This window comes from Cupressus sempervirens, chromosome 6, assembly GCF_028749045.1.
Source record: "Cupressus sempervirens isolate cs-2001-9-10 chromosome 6, ASM2874904v1, whole genome shotgun sequence".
NCBI lineage: Eukaryota > Viridiplantae > Streptophyta > Pinopsida > Cupressales > Cupressaceae > Cupressus > Cupressus sempervirens.
Window position 1 is genome coordinate 267,006,093 of NC_143123.1, and position 24,005 is coordinate 267,030,097.

Consider the following 24,005-nt stretch of genomic DNA (forward strand, 5'->3'; position numbering starts at 1 on the left):
TGTGATGGAGAGCACATATCTGTGAGCCATTAAATTTGAATACATTACAAAAAAAAATGTTGGTTCAGCTCGGGCAAGATAGAGAAATTTGGAAGAGGCCACCTGGGCATGTCCATTTGGGCGTTATTATCCTGTTGGACAATTTTTGTGTAATGCAAGCTTCATCTTCTATCGCTGTGTGATGCAGTGTGGGACCCAATGTAATATGAGATGTCGTGTAAGGTGGGAGATGACAGGAGAAAGACAAGTGTGGGAAGCTGTGAGGTTCTTAACCTGAGGTATCATCGATAGCCCAAGGAAATGCCAATAGTGTAAGAAGAGTGGTTGTAACTGCTGTAGATTAAAAAAGCAATAGTAATGGTAGACGCTAGGAATCATTAATTGAGGTCAGGAGAGAAGTTTTAATTGATTCAGAGCATTCAAACTACTTGCCATTCCTATGACAGAACAACCATTCATTCTCAAAGGAGTTAGATGGAATTAGAATGACACTTCATTATAGCCAGTACACGGGGTACTAGAAAATGATTTGTTGGGAATTTTGGTGAAGCTAGTCTATGGGTTTCAGACTCAGAACTGACGACAAGAGATAGTGGAGTTTTGGAAGGAAAAGTGGGAATTGCGATAGGAGATAATGAGAGTTGTGGCAAGAAAAGTGGGAGTTGCGACAGGAGAGAATGAGAGTTTCGGCAGGAAAAGTGGAGTGTTGTCAAGTTTGAGACACGGGTGACATTATTTCTAGTTGGAGGCCCACACCATCCCATTCAACAATGATGTTCAGGATATAAGACTGAACGTAGAGGTAGTAGGACTTAGTACGAGGTCTTGTTGATAGACTGCAGGCTGTAAGTTTTGCAAGCATCAGGTGTGTAGTATTGACTATCGAAGAGGTTAGGGGGTCACTGACCAAGCACATTACTGCTAGGTCGGCTCTAACAGTAATGTAAGGGGTAACAATGGTATAGGTGTGGATGTTTCAGGAGACATACTCAAAAAGGGTAGGCCCCAACGGGAGACATATTGGCAGCCACACGCTACCATCCAGATGGTGGGGAGGCAAAAAATTTGACTGTGATTGCAATTAGCATTGCAAATTTGGTTGTTGGATCCTTTATGATCATAACTAATATTTTGTATCTCTGTCACTTTCACCAAAACGAGGTCATAGAAACAGTTGGACACAACTTTTGATTTAATGTTGTAGAGTGGAAATATCACTCAAGTTCACAGATATACGCTAATCATACAGAATAACACAATTGAGATACATATAAAGTAAAACATAGAATGTACCATTAATACTACAATAACAGTAGGCGAGGAAATGGTTGCTTTATTTATACCAAAAATATGAGTACATAAAGACGCATTCCTTCACCTCCTAACTACCCAACTCGACTACCTTTAACAAGTATTAACACAATAGTTACTTTATTCGGACTACATCTATCCCTCCTAAAAAAGAAGTCATCTTCCAGATGACTGTTGAACATGAAAACAACAAAAAGAACTTTGACTTCAAGAAGAAGGATCGGAGGACATCCTTGTGCTCGGAGCTCCCCGTAGTTGTTGCAGATCCAATTTAGCTGTCTTTTGTATTGTCTAGACACTGTGCAGTACCCTTAAAGCGTCCATCTTCTTGGCTTCTGTTGTGGCGATCTTGCTTTCCAATTTAGATTTCTCTATTTTCTAGGCTTCCTGCATTGCAACTTTTTCGGCTTCCCATTGATGTTGAAGATTCTGCCTTTCTAGTCCCCATGCCTTAGCCAAGCTTTTTTTTCTGTTTAAGTTCTAAGAAGGTTCCCCGAAAGGAAACTTCTATAGCTGCAAGGGCCTCCATGAGAGGCGACAATTGTTCTTGTCCACTAGAAATGATAGAACTGCTTGTCCATGTAGTGGCCATGTCCTCTGAATATCCACCCTACTCTAATAGTCCCCAGTTTTGTATGGCAACCAATCTGCATAAACGTGGCCAATGCTTCTGCTGCTGTTATGATAGCTTCCAAATTCCGAGACCTACCTTGCTGCATGAGCTTCCTGGTAGAATGCTCCATGACATGCAACTCGGTGAGAAACAATTTCGCCTCTACTGCAAAAGAAGCCATGTGCGGAGGTTCCCCATGCTTGCTTTGTATCTCTACCTGTTCCTTAGCAACTGCTTATAGAGGAGAAGACACCAGGCCTTCTTCCTCAAGTAACCTATTAGGCTCCTCTAGGACCATATTTGCCATAACCACAACCGTCATAGTTTCTTGAGTGTGGATTTCCCCTTGCTATTTATCCACTGCCCCTATCGACTGTACCACAAGAGCAACTGGATGTACTACTTCTGGGCCCAGAGGTGTTTGCAACCTCACTTTATGCGCACACTTTGTCTGGCATCTCAAATCTATTACTTTAGTATAGGAGTGTTGTTCCGGATAGATTAGTTGCGCCATCCTCGGAAGTGATATTCTGGAATCCTCCCTTGTCGGAATTTGTTGTCTACTGCCTATTCCTTGCTCGACTCTTATCTGATTTGGCTCATAAATATTTTCTGTGGCAGTTCCTTTGGGATCACCAGTCATGTTATGGTAAATCTCTGGGGATTTTGACATGTTAGTTGGAAGTGGCCCCTTCGCAGGTGGTAAGAAAGTAACTTCCCATGGAGTCCCCTACAGGTGACTTAGGTGGATTTCTGCCTCTTGTGAGTCTGAGGAAGATGAATCCATATCGTTGCCCTCCTCTTCTGACCTCTCTTCATCCTCTTTATCCTCTTTGAGTGTCTTAGCCACAACTGCTTGTTTCGGTTTCTTTTTCTTTGGTTTGCCCCCATTGTGAGATCCTACACGCATGGTATCCATATGGAGCCAGTATGTCATAGTAGGCTTGTGGGGTTCCACCCTATTCGCCGGTATCAATGTCCCTCAGTGCTCACTGCTCACTTGAGTCCGTACTGCTTCTAAGAATAAGGCCACGACATGATGGAGCATGTAAAAGGCTTTGTGTTTCAACTCCATGAATTCCTTAAGTGTGTCAAAAATAAATTTAGCCCAGTTATACGCTCGTCCTTTATACAGTCCATCCACTACGGGAAATTTTCAAAGGACAATGTCTGAAGTGCGGCTGTCGGCTGTGAGCTTGCATTTCACCAAATCTACAATACATCGCCATTCATCCTTTACAATGAAAAATTTCTTGAGACCCCTACTGTTCTTCAAAATTCCTTCCCATTCCAGACTTGTAAGATCTTTTCGCCACATTAGTTTCAACCACTTCTTGTCTTCTACTGTCATAAGGGTTTTTCCAGTTTCCCTCTATTGGGAATTCCAAAAACTCTACTTATTTCTTCTGCTGAGTAAGAAATTGTCACCTGTTGCTAGAAATGCTACACTATAGATTTATGACACGATCTTTCATAACCTGTGATTAGATTCCATAGTATAGGTTCAAACTCTTTCAATTCAAAAATTGGCATGAAGATTATTTTGTCTTCCTCTGCTGTGCCCAACGCCTTTTTTAGAGGGTGATCCGCTTCTGTTTTCTCCCACCAAGTCCTGCACTCACTTCCCATTACACTTTCAAAATTGATATTCTCAGCCATGATTTTCTGTGCCATTTTGCCCTTGGCTTTTGTTCTCTTCCTTATCTCTTTTTGTGCTTTTAGTGCGGTAGGCTTCTTCTTTTTGGAATCAATAATGTTCCCTCTGTTGGGGTTTCCTATACTTAATTTCACCATTGCGTGGTAATACCTCACTTCCCAACAAATTTCTTTTGTTTGTATGTGCCAAGTGTGCCAACCATTCGTGTGACATTTCGTTATGCACCCTTCTGTATGGACCTCTTCCTGGTTCTGTACGGTTGTAGTATCTGCTAGTACGGCCAAGGAGTAAATGTGTCCGTACTTGCTGACAATGATAAGTACGTATGAACCTGTTATGGAGTATGGGTTCCGTACAAACTCCTTGCCTGGTGTCCTCCTCCGTATGATTGTACGAAATGCTTGCCACATGTCTTCCTTCCGTACAACAATTTGAACCTCTTCCTTCCGTATGACAATCTGCAAATTTGTTGCTCCATGTACGGCTTCTTGCGTACATCTTCCTTCCAGGTCCATACGAGCTTGTTCCCTGCTATTCTCCTTCGTACGACTACTTGTTCTTCCTCTCGTATGGATACCTGTTTCTCCTCTCATACGGATGCTTCTACCTTTCGTACAGATGTCCCCTCTTGCCGTACGACTAGCTCCTCCTGGATTACTTCCTCCTGCCGTACGGATCCCTGTTTCTCCTCACGTATGGATACTTGTTCCTTCTGTATGGATGCCCCCCCTTTCCGAACAATTAGCTTCTCCTAGATTGCCTCCTCATGCCGTATGGATGCCTCTTCCTAGTGTATGACTACCTTCTCCTTCCGTACAACTGTGACTTTTGCTCCTTGGAACTACCTTCGTACGACCACTCTTCCCTCTTTGCGTGCACGTACGACTGTTACTTCTTCTGGGATGTGAAGTTTGCTGTGAATTATAACAGGTTGTGGAGCAACCTCTTTATAGGGTTTAGGGTGAAGGTTTTCTCACTGGCTACTGTTTGCTTTCCTTGTTTATTGCCTCCCTCTGTACCTATAAAGTAACTAGTTTCTTGTTCATTCCTTTCTTCATATATTTTTAACTTAGACCCATTTACTAGGTCTCCGATAGGTTCATTATCTGGAGTAGATAACTTTATTGTGCCGTTCTCTTTGTACTCCATGTACCCCTCTGAGTAGCTTCCTTTCGACTAAGATTCTTGTATTTGCAACATATTACATTATGTGTGGAAAACTTCATAGTCTCCCATTTGCTAGTGGAATAATCCATTAAGGGAACTTGTGTTGTCGTTTGAGCATTCACCTAGTCTAAGCACCCCTTGCTCATCTGGTTCCATCCCTTCATAGTTTTCTCCTTCGGAGTCTGATGCCAAGTCTTGACTTACTGACTGGTTCTTGAGATCTATAATGTACTTTCTCCCTTCAGTCTCAATAGATAGAGTGTTTTGTTTCCAGTTATGGGTAGCTTTTGTTGCAACCAACCATCCCCTGCCTAATAAAGCATCGTACCTTTTCTTCTCTAAAGTGATAACCACAAAATCCAAAAAAAATTGTTGCGGACCGACTATGACTTTTTGTCCCATCAAAGTTCCTATACTCTTGATTCCATGTTGGTTGGCTCCCACTAGCTGAAATGTTGGTGGCCAAAGTGTAGATTTCCCTTTTTCCTTCCATGTTTCTTCTGATAAAACTTTTACACTGGAACCTCCTATTGGTTCCCAAAACTGCAGATTGGAAATCCAAGAGCCTACGACTTCTCAATCATATCTGGCCAACGAACGGGAATACTTCTCGATTCCCCTACACTTCAGGCTCCGCTACACCTAGGCAGGTAGACCTTATCCTCAAACTTGATTACTTGGTTTAGAGCTTTTCTAAAGTGAATTTAAACTTTAAGAGTTCTTCGGTTGGCAAGGTCCTTAAACTCAATTAAAATGAAAATTGGATGTTGGATAATGGTTGAATGTTTGTATAATTGAATAATAATTGATTTGATGCTTGTAGGAAGAAAGTTATAGATTTTTTGACTTCAATAATAAAATGACCAGTGCCTTTGCTCATCCGGGCAATAGAGTCAACTTCAGTGAATTTTCATGTACAACTACATAAAGTTCTTATGCACTTATACTCCCAACAATTAAATAATCAAGATGCGATAGATCAAATATATATGCAATCTTAAATTAATCTAGATTGAACTTTAACTCCTCTGGTAGGGAGACAAACTGGACACAACTACGAAAATGATTTAATATTTCACAATATCTGCGATGATCAAATTTAAAATGCTAAATGACCATGTCCACTTATTCTAGCATTTAAATTGTATACAAAATTCCAAAAAATAATTACAAAGGACGATTCATCTGCAGTTTAAATCTCCACACCTGTAATAATAAACAAAGAACATTTTATTTTATTATTAAAACAAAATAATAGAATTTATATTACAAAGTCATATTGTAGCTCTTATTCCTCCTTACAGGTGGATATAAAATACTCCTTGTTGAATATATATGTTCGAATATTGTTTCTTGTCCTTTTTAGGGAAATGATCTCCTTTTTATATCTTGGAGAATAGAAGGAACACGACTTTTCAAATTTCAAAGGTTGCGTCTCCAATAAAAATCACAGTTTCTCATAACATAATTACTTTAATCATTGACTCTAATCTTCTTTAATATATCTTTCCCTTACATATCATATGTATTGGAACTATGCATTTTATTATTGATTGGTTCAAAGCTGCTCCCGATAGTTGAGTTGCCGCCATTCGTATCATTCAAATTTCCTATTGATTTGATCATTTGTATGGGATGAACTTGTACTCGTTCTTTGCTATAAATATATTCCTCCTTGAAGGTATGATATTGCCGCTGCATATGGATGATATCCTTCATACGATGGATGTTTCAAAGATAGATGTGTGGGTAATTTCAACACTCCATTTGTCATTTTATCTTCCACTGTATTTTTTATTCTTGATTCATACACTTGCACAAAGGGTGACAGAGCTCTGTTCAGATAATAACATATTCTTGATGGCATGCTGTCAATTCCAAAATATTCATCGTTGCCGGTTATCTTTAAACATTTGGAGATTCCTTTTCATTTTCTGGATATTGTACGTTTAATAATGATTGCCAATACTAATCAATATTGTTTGCTGATGAACGATATTGACGTGATTGGAAAACCAATTCACTTCCTTTACCATCGGGTTTCTTTCTTGCTAATGGATTAATGATTTTTGCTTTATATATATCACTGGTTTGAGAATTTTCAAATTTATGAGGCACTTTTATTTTTGGCACACTACTGTCTCCATCATGGCTTCAGATGATGGATGCTTATTTGGTTTTCCTCTTCATCGGAAGTCTTATGCTCTCCTACAACAAATATCTCTGCACAAATATTCTAATTTGAAAACATCTTTCATGTCTACTTCTATATCTTGTATTGCTTCTTCAGACTATGCCATCAAATCTCTCCAGCTGTTCATTTTGTCTTTCATCAGGCATTGGATGATATATGATATATGATATATGATACGTGTTTGCCATGATTACATCTTTCTAAAGGAGCAATATGTCCTTGGGATGGTTGTAAGGGATAAACAAATTCCAAGGAATGAACAACTCCTGACTGTTACTTTCATGACAGTTATAACAATGTTCTGATGATCAGACATAAGCCAATGATATGGAATCCCTGTCCAATGGTGGGGAATAATGTTTGAAAAGGATCACACCTTATAATATTTAGAAATGGTTATGATAAAGTAGATTTCAAATGACAGTATCAAAACATGAGTATGACTGTCACAGACTTTGGATACTTCAGCAGGTCACCTTGCTGATTAGAGAAGCATTATAAGTCCATTCACAACCCTTAATTAACACAGAGTTACACCACAACTTCAAGGTGACTGGAATTAAAAGACAGATGTTAGCTGTACTGTGTAGATTTTATCATTTTTGCTGACCAATATTTAGTTATGAGATTATTTGACATCAATTATTATCCATTTTCAAACCTCCAACGTCATAAATGGAGGCCCTGATTTTTCAACTCCATCATCTCTATCAACAATGGTATTTGAAGGCTTGCACCCTAATATCTTCATCTCTACTACCCTTGGTGTTCTCCCCATTCCTATAGTGAATAGGGTATTGCCTTTTGTCCGTACTTCTCCTTCCTTCACTTTATTTAAAGTTGTCGCTTTCAGGTTTGCCCCCTGAGTTAGCGCTACCTACAATTGGGGTAGTGTTTCTATTACATCAGAGATTCTTACTAGGATAGTGGTTTCTAGTACTTGCCTCACAATATTTGGTACACCGCTATGGGAAGTAGGCCTTGTCTTTCCTTCCTCTCCCTTGCTATCTTGAATGTCCTTTGCTTCCTGAAATCTTTCCGTCTCCGTGGTAACATTTGGATAGGTTAATTTTCTAGCTTGCATCCTGGTGACTGCAAAATTTTCGCCTTCTGGGTCTTCAATGTCTATCATATTTACCCCCTTCTATTTCGGGCAAGTCACATCCTCATGATTGCCTGGCCCACACCATTTACACATCATCCCTCTAGTTTGTCCTCCTCTGCTTTGGCAATCTCGTGCAAAATGTCCCCATTGATTGCATCTCCTACATTGGATCATAGACCTCCCCATGGAATCATACTGGATTGGATGTCGAGGTGTGTTGTTATTGCTGTTGTTGTTGCTATTACTATTACTTCCTCTCCTTTTATTTCTGTATCCTCCTGGTGAGGCTTTTGTATTTGTATTCTTCGGGGGAGTGGAGGGTGGTGTAGTTTTCTCCCCTTGGGTTAGGAATACTTAAGCACTCCATGTTTTTTAAAATTGTAGGGACAGTCTTTAATTGCGTGCCCCCATACCTGACAAATCTCGCAAAATGCTTTCTTCCGTCATACTCCTTTTGTATGGCCTTCTTTCTCACAGTCAGTGCACCAAAGTTCACTCCCTTCATTCTTTTCTTCTTTACTCCCTGCCACTTCCTTCATCAATCACCTCAGGTCTTTTCTCAGGGCTTGAATGGTTTTGGATTTTTCTTCATTTTCATCGGAACTTTCACTCGTGCTTCCATGCCTTCTTGTCTTGGAAGTTTTACTTTCGTTTTCTATGTTTATGGCACGAGTACACACATCCCCAAAGGTTGATGGTGGGACTATCTTCATCTTTTTCCTTAGGGATGGTGTTAATCCTTCAATGAACCATCGTTTCTTTAGTCCATCTGCCGACTTGTTGTCAAGTTTCCCTATTGGCTCTTTTAGCCTTCTACTATAGGTTTTAACCGATTCACTCTTCACTTGTCTTGTTTTATAAATCTCGGTTACTATTTCATCATCATCCCTCAGGTGTTTGAATTCTTCCTCAAAAGCTGTGCGGATATTACTCCATGTGTTTTTATTTTCTGCCTCTAGATCAGTATACCAGTCAATTGCTATACCCCTTAGTGTGACAAGGAAAGCTTTTAGCCACTCAGTTGGTTCGTTTTCTCCGTTGGCTTGCCATATGGTTATGCATATTTTATAGTGGCACGTAGGGTCCTCCGAGCTGTCCCCCTGAACCTCGGCAATTTTTGTTTGTCTATTGCCATTATGTTGGCCTTTTTCCCTCCTAGTGGAATACTTCCTTCTGATGGAACTCTTCCTTCCAATGGAACTCTTCCTCTCAATGGAACTCTTCCTCCCGTTGGAACATTTCGTCCTGATAGAACTCTTCCTCTCGATGGAACATTTCCTCCCAATGGAACACCTCCTCTCGATGGAACACTTCTTCCCAACAAGAAGTTCACTCTTGAGGAGGAACTACTGAAAGTATCCTCTTCTTCTTGACTTTGCTCTTGTGGGAGATCTCTCCCTGCAGGTGTCTCTAGATTTCTGTATCCCAACTTCCTTACTGGTGTCTCCAAGATGACCAAATTTTCTACACCTTTGATTGTATGCTCGATTGACCCTTCTTGGATTCTCGTGGAATCCCCTTGTCCTCCCCTCAAGTTATGATGTTTCTCCTGCTATTGCTGGAGACGTAGTATCCTCAAGGTGACTTCTTCCTCAGTTTTTTCTCCTTTTACCCACTTGGGAGATATGTTTGGAATCAGAGGCATGAATTAGTTTTATTATTTGTATCCCTTTTTGAAATTTTCACGTTCGTCACGTTCCTTGGTCCTCCTTTCAACAAATTGCCGATGTACTTGTTGTCTCCTTCATTCCCTTTGTGTCTCAGCTCTTTCCTCTTCCACTTGTAACAAATTGTGTGCTAATAGGCTAGGAATCTCTCCTTGGAGATCGTACACCGCTGGTGGCACCGAAAGTTTGTCGTGTACCGTACCTTCAGGGATCATTCTCTTATGGGATTCCCTTTGTACGTACTGATTGACCGCAACTTCCCAACTGTTATAAGATCACGTGTCACTGATCTTCCCTGGTTATTTCCTCCTCTTCCCCATCACAATTTGTTACTTGGATGAGCGGTACAAAGGGCCTTCCCATTACTTCATTCTGTTGACCTCTAGGTTCAGACTTAGGCAACGATGTAAAAAATGTAGAGTGGAAATATCACTCAAGTTTACAGAGATATGCTAATCGTACGAAATAACACAATTGAGATACATATAAAGTAAAACATAGAATGTACCATTAATACCACAATACCAGTAGGTAAGGAAATGGTTTCTTTATTAATATAAAAAACAACATGAGTACATTGACAGTATTCAAAGTACTTATAGAAGGGTCGGTCGGTTGGAAACCAACTAGCGCATTCCCTCACCTCCTAACTACCCAACCTGACTAGCTTTAACAAGTACTAAACACAATAGTTACTTTATTCCAACTACAAATGGATTTATAGCAATACTTTCTCACCTTATTTTTGGATCACTGGCACCAATCACCTATGGCTTCTCTTTTCGAAAGAGGGATGATACTATGTACAAATTCCTTACGGCAAAAGACTTTGGTTTATCTGAAAGTTGGATTGTGGTGTTGTTGAAGCAATCTATTGATGTTGTATGCCCACCAACTGTTTGACAGAATTATTTGAGTAAATTGGAAAGTTTTGGTTGTAGCAGAGTCTGGAATATTAGTTGGGGAAAATGGCTAATCAGGACAGGGTTTCGAAGGACCTTGCTCAAATTGAACAATACTTAACCCATAATTTCCAATTTGATATAAGACTAGACATACTTGGCATTTATGATGAGTATAACAAATTTCCAGCACGAAGTCAAAGCATTTTTTAAAAATTATTATATGAACTTCCGTCCAAAACTTCAAAACAAGACCGGCATGGCAAAAAAAGGTATTTTTAATTGGTCCAAGATCACCTTGCAAAAGACAAGTGCAAAAATTTGTATGAGGAGTTTTCAGTGGACCATAATCACCTAATAAATGACTTGGAAAAGAAGGGCAGTCAACTACCATTGATTTGCAACCTTCTCGTGATCATGTTACATAGGGTACAAGTTTTTATGTTGGTGATTTGGAGCTTAGCTTTGACAAACATGTTGGTGAAGTTGGTTGTACTAAAAGTAACAACATGTTGGAGTCTTGGTGTGATGAGCCATACGTTTCTTATGGGCTTGATATCAACTCCAATGAACAGTCCAAGATGACATTACAAGACTATGAGTTGTATCAACATGATAATAATGAGATGCTTGCCTTAAAGAACCAGTTGAAGGTTAGTGAAGACATGGTTGTGGCATCTTTGGTACGTTAAGACAATACTCACAGGACGGTGGAGGATCTCCATAGGAAGGCTCAAAAGGGAGTGGAAGGTGATTGACTTTTTGCTGATTTCCAAGTATTCAAAACAACCCTTGAATCTATGAAATTAGATTATTTATGTTTGCTTTCCGATAGGGATTATATTCTTAAGGTTGCTGGAATATATGTTGATCAGTTGAATAAAGGAAATAGTGAGATTATGGAGCTCAATAGGGAGCTTAATTATGCTCATAAGGCATTGGATGATGCGCAAATTGCTTTTCAGAAAACAAAAAATCAGGTTAGGATCACAAATCATTCTCGAGAGCATGAGAGTAAAGAGAGGCAGGAGTTTTTCCAAGAAGTATTTAATGAACTTTATAGAATTCAGCAGACTTATGACTTGGATAGTTGTCCCAAAAAACCAAGTACCAAAATTTCAGATCACATTCAGTTTGTAGACAACCCTTTGTTTGAAGTAGATGCTGATTGGATAATGGAGAATCCACTATTCGAGTCTAATGATGGTGCACTCATTGATTTTGGTCAGGAGTTCCGGATTGACAATTGTTGCAACCAAGAGGTTGCTGCCTTGAGAAAGGGACATAATGCTGATTACAAATCAGCCCAAGACAGCGATGCGGTGAGCAATATAGTTAGAGTGCAAATAGTGAGAGGGGCAGCATTGTAGCAGTTGAGTAGTTGGAGTACTCCACCCACTATGGGCACCAAGCAACATTATAGTATAGTTAGTTGGGAAGATGTATGGGCCTTTTTTTTGTGGGATCTAGGAGGGACATTCCCATGGTTCATAATGTTTCCAAAGTAGTTTGGCACACAGTCAAGTTCCCATGATTATTTGACCACAGCGGTTCTTGGGATCTCAATTGGAGTAAGATTCTCAGTCAGATTGGGGATCTTCTTGTATATGATGGTAGCACATGTTAGGTTGAACATGCATATGGGATGGTTTGGGATCCAGGTGTTGATTGTATGTATCTATGACACTTTGAGGATTTTGTTGTAATGCTTCACAGTTTGAGACTGGATGCAATGATGATCAAAGTTGTATGGTCTACAAATGCAATGATACCTCATGGATTAACATGGGAGCCAGGGATCTGGTTGATGGATGGGTTGCATTTTGACACCTTGCTTCATAGTGTGGCAGGATTTGTTTTCAGATTGGGCGCTAGAGCTACCTGCAGATTCACATGGGATCTTGGTATTGATTGCTTTAGGACAAGCAATCTCGAGGAGGGAAGATTTGTAATGTCCCGTTTTTGGGATATTAGAGAATTTAAAGGCATTCATATAATACTAAAATTGACCATGAGAGTGTGGATTAAAATTATAAAAGTCAATTTTGTATTATAGAGTGGGTTAAATATGTCAAGGAGAGATAAGACAAAAAGACAGGAAGGGAGTCGAAGAGTCACAGCTTTGAGGATTAAATGGAGAGAAACTCATTCATTCAAGGATGCTTGGTTTGTGATTCAGATTTCAGCTTCTCTCTTGAGAAAGTCATTTGGAAAGCTTCAACTTTCATGCATCGTGGGGACGTAAACCCTAGTGTTACACAGTGGACGCAAACCCATTGTCCGTGGATACATCACATCAGGTGTCTCGCTTGTGCTTAGAGGGTCTTTTCTTAGTATTCCAATCTGACTGTAAAACTGTGTTTAAGATTGGGTTTTTTGAATGGTGGTTATTGTATTGCTGATATACACTGCAATAACATATTTCAAGGTATTTTATGAGAAACTACGGTTTTATATTGTTGATTCATAATGTATCTTCCTATGTTTATGTTCGGAGAATTATGTTGAGGTAAAAATCAGGCCAATATCCATTTGGGATATTTCAAAATACAATTGTGAGAGGAACTACATAATGCCCTAATTTGGAGCCTTTTGGAGCACTTTCTCCTATACTCACTATTTTAGTATGGCATTGATGAACATTAACAAGGTGAGTTGCCATTTTAAGTAAATGCTAGTGGAGCTGGCTTTGATGTTCATCCCAAGGTTTGATGTTGCTATTAAATTAAATAAATGTAATAATTTTTTTATGAAGTTAAATTAAATACTCAACTTTATAGTTATTCTAATTTATTTTATAAGGGACTATGGAAAGGCCAAATATTTAAAATAAAATGTTTAGTTTCAAAGTGGTCTTTTAGAAAAGCATTCACGGAAAATAGCGAAAAAAAACCATTTGGAAAAAATTAGCAGAATTTTATTCACAAGAAATTAGGGGAACAAATTTTTCGAAAAATAGGCGAAAAGCAATCCTGCAGAAATAGGCAAAATAGTATTTGCAAAAAACTAGGGAAAAGAGAAAAATCTTGAAAAATTAGGGAAAGACAAAAAGGGTTTTTTTGTTGCTGTAAAAAATAACTTGAAAAGTGAATGGGGAAAAAGTGATTGTATTTAGTTTCACATGCATTGGAGAAGAGGATCAAATTTCTTGGGAGTAATATTAAGCAATTATGTGGAGCTCATTCTTATGCTTGCTTGAAAGTTGTTATTGCTTGTGTCTTGGTTCTTGAAGGAGGTGGTGCTTCTTCTTGCTGGTTTGTGAGGATGGAAACTTGTATTTTCCACGTTGTTGAGAGATACGATCTAGAGGGTTGAGAGTGGCTTCGCTACAAGCGTCACATTGGAGCTTACGGTGAATATTGCAGATTTGATATATAGCGGCTGTTGTGGTAAGTTTGGTAGTTTGACAAGTGGATTCATTGCTATATTTATCGTTGTTGCAGCATAACTGTTCCAGCTGTTGCTTTTTGATGTATTCATGGGAGCTAGGGTTTAAAACCCCTTGTATTTGGTGATTATAATAACTGCAAACACTCATATTAATTTCCATCAAATGGGTATGTTGAATTTGTGCTTGCAATAAAGATTTAATCGTTTAGGTATTCATAGTTGCAAGACTTTGAGTGCATAAGTTAACATATTATTTCTCTTCTATTCTATCTTCTCTCTTCATATCTACACAAACATGTAAGCATATCACAATATGTCTATACACGAGGACGCAAAAGTTATGGGCTAGGATAGTGACCATAATGATTAGAAATTTAGTGAGAAGCTCATGTTGCTTTTTGGTGGATACTATGTGGGCAAGCATGCCATAATAGCACATGGACTAAAGGTTTTGCATTTCATTCGATTTATGCAAATTCTTTTGCAATATGTGCCAACTCAAGGTGAGCCTATTGACTTGGATGTTGGTTGAAGCACTATTTAAGATGTTGCTTATCTTTAAACATAATGGTGTTGTGTTAAAATAAAATCCCTTAGATCATGGTATAATGTGAAGACTAGTAACATTGAGGCAACTTGATGCTAGATTATGTGGTACCAAAATTTTGTGGTACTAATAGCATGAACAATGTGACGGCATGAGTTCACTATGATCATTTGGCCCTTCCAAAATCATAGTCTTAATCATATCTTTGGTTAGCAGCAAAAAATGAATTGAATTTGTTGAAGGTTGTGCAACTTAGCTAGGCTAGTGTATTGTCATGCCTTGACCATTGCAAACAACTAATATGTGCCATGGCAAATGTGGTGTACTCTTGACACATCTGTTGGTGTAGGATGTTGATGTTTTTTCTCAAACTCTGAAAGATGTTAAGTTGTTGGCTAAAGTAAAGCTGGAAATTATAGCTTAAGGAGCTTTACATTGAATATTGGAGAGAGATACAAGCATGCTTGCCAATTAAACTTTAGAATTGCTCATTTTGAACATATAACCAAACTTTACCACCTACCTTGTATTCATGAAATATGCAATGCCCATTGTATTGCTCTTGTTGTAGTTGTTGGCATGAGAGTATCTTTGGACTCTGTTATGTACCTGTTAGATGTAACTTGATCTAACAAGTGGCCTCTTGCAACAAACACTACAATAAATACCGCTTCATGAAGCAGATTTATGTAGCTTTTGGCTTTGCTTTTTTTTTTTTTTTTTCTCTTCTTGCTTTGATGACTTGATGGAATTATTGCATGTTGATGTTCTTCATCTTGCTCTTTGTATGTCAAAGCTAAGGTGGATTAGAATGTGAGTGAATTATGGTTTCTTATCATGGAATTTCATGTTGCCGTTATTTGGTAGCATTCACAACAGCATGCAAATTTTCCTCATAGGTGGCTTATAATTCAATCATGTTATTGTCTTTGAGTTATACCTGATTGACTGGCCATGCTAAATGAGTACTTGAGTGCAATTTGATGTATTTGTTTTGATGTCAAACCTTTGCACAATGTTTGGCATAGTTAGTACTTGTGTTATGAAAAAGGTTATGTTTAAGCTTGCCAAAGGTACATTGGTGGACAAGAGTCCACTAGCAAACAACTTTGGGGCATTGGATTTGTTTCAATGGCCATAAAATCATGAGTTAAAGGATGAACCTATAGCGAGGTACATGAATTTTAATAAAATAATCCATTTTGCTAAAATCCCTTGTTAGGCATAATATGTTTAGTGGGAATAATTTGTATTTTCCTTTTTAAAATAAATATAATACTTATATCAAATGGGGGCAAGTAATTTTAAAAGGATGGCCCCTTTATGGTGTAGTATGTTTTTCAATGTTTACCATTGAATCTCTTGTAAACAAACATCAATGGAGCATCCTTCCTTTTGTGAGTGAAGCTCAAATATAAGGATCTCTTGTGTAGAAAGGGGTTCTATGGAGAACACTCTTGGTATTTATTTACACTTTTTAGTCTCAATTCCCTTGTGGAGGTTGAGCATACTTTGTGAGTGTTTGATATTGGTATTTAGACCTCACACCCTCTTCTCATCTTCCGCTATAAGGAATTTTTTTCCATTTGTGTGTTTTATTGTGATTGAGTACAATCTTTGGGCATCTAAAGATTTAGTTTGGTGCTATAGACTCCTCTCCTATACAATATAGTATAAGTTTATGGTTTTCTCTTATTTGTCAGTTGTGTTCTTGTGTGTTTCGATTTTTTATGTAAAGTTTCTTGCTCTCCATTCTTGGACAATGTGGACACCACCTCCCACAATCTCTTTATATAAATTTCTTTAAACTCTCGCCTCTTTATATCCCCTTCCTCTAAATGTTAGTTTAGAATAGCATTAAAATAGAGTAGATAGACATTGGCTTCTTTGAATGTTGATTGGATGGTGAAGTTGGCTTGGGCTTCCAACTTTTGTGGCTCAAGCTCAGTTTTAAGCTCCTACACAACCTATGATAAAAAATTTCGAGTCTAAGAAATCCTTGAGCTCAATGAGATTGTATGAAGCTTGACCAATCTTGGATCACCTTGATCTTCTTTTTATCTATTTGTTTTCCTATGTAGCCAATAATATAGCCCATATACATTGTTTTGAATCTACATTTGCTTAAATTGGCTTTTGGCTTTTGCTTGTGTTCATACAAGGTTTCTAGGATGTGCCTAACATTTTCAACATGCTACTCCTAAATCTTTCTGAATATGAGAGTATTGAACTAAATGATGGAAAAGTGGCTAGTGAAAAGGACCATATAAATGTTTGTGGCACATTGGTCAAATTGATGGGCTTTGCTAGTAATCAAGAAAATACCATATTTTTGTCTGGCAAGATTTCTTCTAAATATCTCTTGGATCAACACGGTCATGCTGATAAAATCATAATATGATACAAACTAATTTTGTTGTAGTTGTGTGCTTTGGAGCTACTCTAGAAGTTTTTCAGTGCTTACGAGTTGGTTCTAAATTTCTAATTCTTCATTGTCATTTTTTAAGTGCATCATAGTCAATGCACAAGGGCCATGAATCATTGATCTTTGCTGCTAGATTTATCAAGCTTTGCTAAAATGAGATAAGCATGGTTTAATATTTCCTTGATAAAAGACCTTTGTACAACATTGGACTTCATTGCTTTTTCAAATGGATTTGCAGAAACCAAATTGTTTGCAAGTTGGGATCTTGAAACTAGGTTGAAGTTATGCTTTACGACAATGTGTTGGGACATCTTTGGGCTCTTCACATATATATATATTTCCACACAGTTACAATGGTTTGTTTGAAATGTTGCATTATGATCAACAACTTTTGATACAATGCCAATGCATGCTCACCTTATAGCCAAGGTGTGTTGTGGTGGATCATAAGCAACATACACTCTTGTGCTTTGGTCATATGCTTGTGGCATTTAGTTGATGACACAAAAGTGACTTTTGGTCTTAAAGAGGGATTCCAAAATGCTAATAAGTCAATCATTGGATTTGATGCAAATGATATATGGCTTCGATTTGTAAGAATGATTTTGTTTCCAACCATAAGGCTTATTGAGCGGAATGGCATACTATGTCATGTGTGACAATCATAGATGGGCTCGATTCCATGTTTGAACTTGCATTAGTTGTTGATTTGAATATCTATCTTGTTTGTAGTCAATTAAGAGAATGTGGTTGAAGGTGCAATACCTTGCAATTTCTATGTAGTTGACAACATAATGTACTTTTTGATGTTGTTTCTTAATCCTATTGTTGACAAGGATTTGGAGGAGAAAATTATCGTCTAAGCACTTGATGTGGAAGATGTGATACATTTATGATTTTATCCAAGCCACATGTTGACTTAAAGTTATATGTACATATTTTGTTTGGGTATAATTAATTAAACAACTAGTAAAAATTGTTTTAAGACTTGTAATCAATCACAATTTTCTCATTCATCCAGATTTTCAAATCAAACTACAGGTTAGAGTCAGATGTAGTGCTGCTTTTTCAATCCTGCATATGCATATTGTATTGGAGGTGAGTTTTATAAATGAAGAGATGCATATTTAGAGGGTATTGGTCTTGGCTTCAGCTTTATCATTTGGTTGCATTGCAGATTTGGATATGCACATTATACCTATTAATTGATAATATTATTCAAACCGAAGAATGATGAAATCCAAAATAACGCGTCAGAATGCAATGCTGTGCTTCAAGTCACTATTGTTTGCTTGAGCTACAAACTGTTTAGCAGAGTATTATTGTTGCTAAATTTTGTGGTCTCCTTCTTAAATACATGAAGCTATAAGAAAGTTTCCACAAAATATATTGTTATCGCGGACAAGTTTCCTTGGGGATTTATGACTGTTCATAGCACAGCTTTTGTAAATTAGGATTGAGGGTTACCTAGAAGCTGTTTTGGGGATACAGTGAGAGTTAATGTACTGATGACAAGCTTATGTCACTGATATACCCAAGAATAACTGAGGTGAAAGTTCCAATTCACAAGCAATACTTCTAACATGTTATGTCACATTATTGATGTTAGTATTCATAATGGTTGCATAGGGTCTTTTGAACTGTAAGTTATTTTTCTTACATAATTCATTATTGAGTTTTTCCTTCCAAACACTAAGTGCTTGTAATCTTTGCTTTGAAAGTTGTTTAATATTGGATCTTCTTGTTTTCAGGTACTCGCTGAAAAGATGGCAGAGCTGCTAGATTTTGATAGGGATCTTGTTCGCATTGAAGCTGCCTCGAAGGTACTGTCAATTGAATTCTTGGCCCCTCATAATGAATTATGAGAATTATTGTCATGTTCATGTTAATTTACAATTTAATTTTTTTTTTAAAATAATGTGATATATGACAGATCCAACTGAAGACCTTGGCAGAAGAGATGCAAGCTGTGAGCAAGGGCCTTGAAAAAGTTGAGCAAGAACTAACTATTTCAGAGAATGATGGAGCTGTGTCAACAGGATTTCGTAAGGTACAGAGTCAAATAGATCAACTTCAAGCTGTGCTCATTGTGTCATATCATTATTAAGTTTGGGATTGCTTCACTGAATTATCTCAGCATTTCTTTTTTGTTCTAAATATGTTTATCAAACTTGTTGCCACAGGGAAATAGTTACCAATTTTAGTTTTGTGGGCTGACCCCACTTCAAAACATACCAAAATTCTACCCTCTGGAAGAATTTTTAAATAGTACAATTGGTTCCAGGTGTTGGGGTTTATGTTTGGATTTGCAATAAGTTTGGTGTCAAGTATTCAAGCTAATACAATCAAGTGAAAACCCATGGTCTGACATTCCTAGACAATGCATCAAGGCTTTATAAAAGAATGAAAACAAAACAAGAGAGTTCATTTGTTCCTAATTTTCAGAATTCATCCTCTTGCACATATGTAGGAGTAGCAAACCAAGCATTTTGGAACCTTCACCTGACAATGTTCAGCTTTATTCATGTGGTTATAAGCTAGAATAAATGTTTGGTATTCACAATTAGGTGAAAATAGCTTTTCTTTCAAATTCTTTAGATTTGTTTTTGGGGCTAGGGATTTGTTTTTATCCATTATAGTCAAAATCAATTTTGAAATTTTATTTATCTTACTGTTTGAAAAGTTATTCTAATTGATGTTGCTTCTTTGGGATTCCTATGGATTGAATGGGAGTTTACAAAGGTTTGTTCAGGATAGACCATAGATGAAAAACCTCCTATTGGATTAATTTTAGCTGTGTGGGCTGACCCCACTTCAAAAAATATCAAGCTCCATTGCTTTGAAGTATGTTAAAATGGCATAGTTGGTTCCAAGTGTTGCAGGCTATGTTTGGATTTGCAACAAGTGTGGTATCACGTATTCAAGCTAATTGTATGCTAAAATGGCATAGTTGTTTCCAAGTGTTGTGCATTATGTTTGGATTTGCAATTAGTGCGGTGTCAAGTATTCAACCTAATACAATCAATTGACAACCCATTTCTACGATATTCCTAGACAAGGCACCAAAGCTTCGTGAAAGAATGAAAACAAAACAAGAGAGTTAATTTGTTAAAATAAACTTTACCCAATTTGCTGAATTCTTCCTCTATGATATACTTGGCAGCAAATAGACTCTTGCACATGTGAAGGAGTAGTAAACCAAACACTATGGAATGTTCACCAAACAAGTTTCAACTTTATTTGTGTGGTGGTAAGTAGGAATAAATGTTTTGCATTCATAACCAGTTAAAACTAGCTTTTAGCCTTTCAAATACTTTAGAAATCACTTTTAGGACTAGGGATTTGTTTTTATCTTAGTTAGTTCTTGGGTGTGTCCAACTAGCCCAAGAATTTGGGTGTGGATGCATCTTAGTGCAGATCCTGGTGCGGATGTGTACGAACATGCATAGAGAGTGTAAAATCTCCTTGTGAGTGCTTTGAGTTGTGTAAGGATGTGCATCAAAGAGCACTCATAGGGAGATTTTATGCTCCTTGGAAGAGTTTTTAATTTACTTTTTCCACTTGATGGAGGAGCATCCTATGGAAGTCAGTAATCTTGTATATAGGGCTTCGAGCTCGGATTTGTGGAGTTATGGTTCGCGCTGTTGGGGGTGTGTTCGAGGCATATTGCACAACCTTGTCCTAAGTGCGCATAGAGTTTAGAGTTATTATCTTTAAGTTAGAGCCGTTTTGGTGACTGCTGGTTGTGTGTTCCTGATTTATTGGTAGACTTTGGAGATTGTGTTCGCGATGTTCAATCCGAGGGAGTTGGGGTGTGCGCTCTTGGATTTGGATGGTTGGATGACACATGGACCTATGCTTGAGGGTGCATATTCTTATGTGGTCTTTTGGGTAAGTTGTGCATTGTAAACTTGGGGCCTGTCCTAAGTATTTAATTATTTCATCTATTTAATGTCTGTTACAAGCTGACTTGTGGCTTAAGGGTGTATTTAATGTGAGTGTTTGTTTCATGTAACTTGCTAGGCCAACTTGTGGCTTCGTTTAGTATAAGTAGGGGGCCTTTTCTTGTCTTGAGACATCAATGGATCATAATTCAGCATAGAGAAGATGAAGTAACTGAGAGGAGCGAAGTTTGAGCAGAGCTAGTAGCTAAGTGGGCTTGGGAAACAAGAAGGTTGCTTGGTGGCTTGTGAGCACACGTTTAGAGTTTTCTTGAAGTTCTCTACTAGATTGTGGATATGGGCTAGCTAGTGGTTGGATCTCGCAAGGTCTTGCATAATTACTATTATAATTGCATTGTATTTGGCCATAACCTGAAAGGCCTTACAACCAGGCATGTTGGATGTAATTCTAATTATTCTATTATGAGAATTAGTTTTATTTTGTATCTTAATCTCTGTGTTATTGTTTATATTCCGTAGTGTGGCTATTGCTGGGGTTAGGACATCTCCATTGGCGATTCTCCTACCTTGTACCGCGTCAAGTGGTATCAGAGCCAAGGTTTGATTTGGTTGGAGATTATTAGAGTGAGGTTGATCTTGTGGATTTGTTGCTTTGGGTCAGCGAAGACCTTGGAAGATGCCTCCAAGAAGATTGGACCCTAAAGCAATTGCAGATCTTTGTGATGTTGTGAAGCCGAGGATTACAGAGAAGATTAAATCAGATTTGAGATCTGAGATGGAGTTGATGAAGAGTGATATGGTTGCTGAGATCATGAGAGTTATAGCTGGTGTAACGAGGAATGTGGGTATTGAAGATGGTTATGAGGAAGTTACTGAAGACTTTGAAGTTGCTGGATCTAGTGGTGAAGACATAATTGATCACATGGAGAGACCTATGGAAGATAGGGCTGGTCAGTTGAATAGATCTTTAGCTCAGTTGAAGTTGAAGCATACGATGGATGTTTCTAATTTTTCAGGTATTTTGAATCCTGAAGACCTAATTTATTGGATTGGTGAATTAGAAGACTACTTTGAGTTAGAGGATATTAGAGATCCGCTCAGAGTTAGGTTAACACAAATTAAGTTGAAAGGACATGTTCCTCTTTGGTGGAAAGAATTGCAAAGAGATAGAGAAGAGGAAGGTGAAATGAAGATCATTAGATGGAGATTGATGGTGACAAAATTGAAGGCTAAGTTCATTCTTGCTGATTATGAACTTGAATTGTTTGAAAGGTTGCAGAATCTAAAACAAAAGGATATGACTGTGAAAGATTATACCAAGGAGTTCTACAAGTTGACTATTTGGTTTGGACACAGAGAACTTTCTAAGGAAAAGGTAGCTAGATATATAAATGGTCTGAGATTCAATATTCAAGATGAGATTGGATTGTTGAATATTGCTTTAGTTGAGGATGCTTATCAATATGCTTTAAGGGCAGAAGAAACGTTGAAGAGAAGACATCAGGGTAATTCTCGAGGGAAGGAGAAGAAGGAGCACTTTAAGAAGGATTAACAAATTGCTGAAGATGAACCAAAATCTATTGAACACATTTGAATAGAAGCGAAGAATAGGTAAGGTTGCATTTAAAGGTTATTGTTTTAAATGTGGTGAAGGACATAAAGCTTTTGAATGTCTTAGTGCTGATTAAAAGGCTGGTGATAAAAGAGTTGTTGTGGTGAATGAGAATGTGGATTTAGGAAATGAGCTTGAGATAGAGGGGGATAATTTGCTGATTCAATGTTGTTGCTTGGTAAGAGGACACTAGAACCTTGTCAAAGGAGGAATTTGTTTCAAGACTCGTTGCAAGTCTAGAGGTAAATGCTGGAATGTAATTGTAGATGGTGGTAGTACTGATAACCTAGTTGCTGAGAAGATGGTTTAGAAACTTGGTTTGAAGGGAGTAAGACATCCTCATCCTTATAAGGTCGGTTGTTTACAAGATGAACATGCTTTGGAAGTGAAGGAGCAATGTCTTGTTAATTTTCAGATTGGACGGTATGTTGATAAAGTGTGGTGTGATATTGTGGACATGAGTAGTTGTCACATATTACTTGGTAGACCTCGGCAATATGATTGCAGGGCAGTGCATGATTGTGTCAAGAATGTATTTATTGTTGGGAAGGATGGCAAGAAGCATTCCCCGAGTCCTTTGTAGAATGTAGAATTTAGAAGAAGGAACTTGGGTTCTGGTAGTCGAGTTGAATTAATTCTCAAAGGGTTAGAGATCGACATGGGAAACAAGGCTATTGCACACCAAGGACCTAAGTCACAATGTTTGCTGAATTTTTGGCTCCAAGTTCAAAATTCGACGAACATGTAAAAAAGTAAAAAATTTGTAAAAGTTTGCCAAAATTCATATGGCAATAAAATCGCTGTCATATTTGAGGAAAAATATTTTATAGCATCGTTTAAAGGATTTTTGATAGGAAAAAATAATAAATATTGTCCTTGTTCAATGAAATGACATTGAACTAGTGAATACTCTTATTGACAAAAAACAAGGGCAAATATATTCAATCTGTTTGCCTACAATGTTTTGTTGCGGCAGCCATTGCTTGCCTGGTCCGACGTCCTGTATTCATATGTTCCCAGCTTCTGTTGCTTCTTGTTCGTGGTTTTTTAACGATGTCCGGTGGCTCTTTAGTAGTGTTTCTTCAACGTTTTTTTGTGTTTCGTCAGCTGCTCGTGGCTTTGTGGGCGCTATTCAACATTTCACAAAATTATTCGGTCCATGACAATTTTTATTATAATATTTGAATTAATTATAACTTATTGAGTTTTTTAGGTTTGAAGATTTATTTAAAAGTCTAAGTTTATTTAATGTGATTTATTTAAAGATTTAAGTTTATTTAATGATCTAAGTTTATTTAAAGATATAAGTTTATTTGTAATATTTATTAAAACATTAATATTATGTTTATTTATTATTAATAATTATATTACTTTATTTGTAATATTTTCCTTTTATTTATCAAAGGAAAAATAGAATGACATTAATAATTTTTATGTTTATTTATAATGAAAGTTAAAATTTTAATATTTTGCATATTTATTACTTATTTATTATTATATTAATTTATTAATA

General features: G+C 37.5%; 1 protein-coding gene across 3 annotated transcripts in view; it reads left to right on the forward strand.

The window, feature by feature from the left end:
• The window catches only part of LOC149552260 (formin-like protein 14), a 120,514-nt gene that overhangs the window by 56,748 nt on the left and 39,761 nt on the right, over positions 1-24,005 (forward strand). For all 3 annotated transcript variants that reach the window (XM_089787785.1, XM_089787784.1, XM_089787786.1), the window contains 2 exons: positions 18,730-18,801; positions 18,912-19,028. In XM_089787785.1, coding sequence (XP_089643911.1) covers positions 18,730-18,801; positions 18,912-19,028 — 189 coding nt within the window. The remainder of the gene's footprint in view (positions 1-18,729; positions 18,802-18,911; positions 19,029-24,005) is intronic.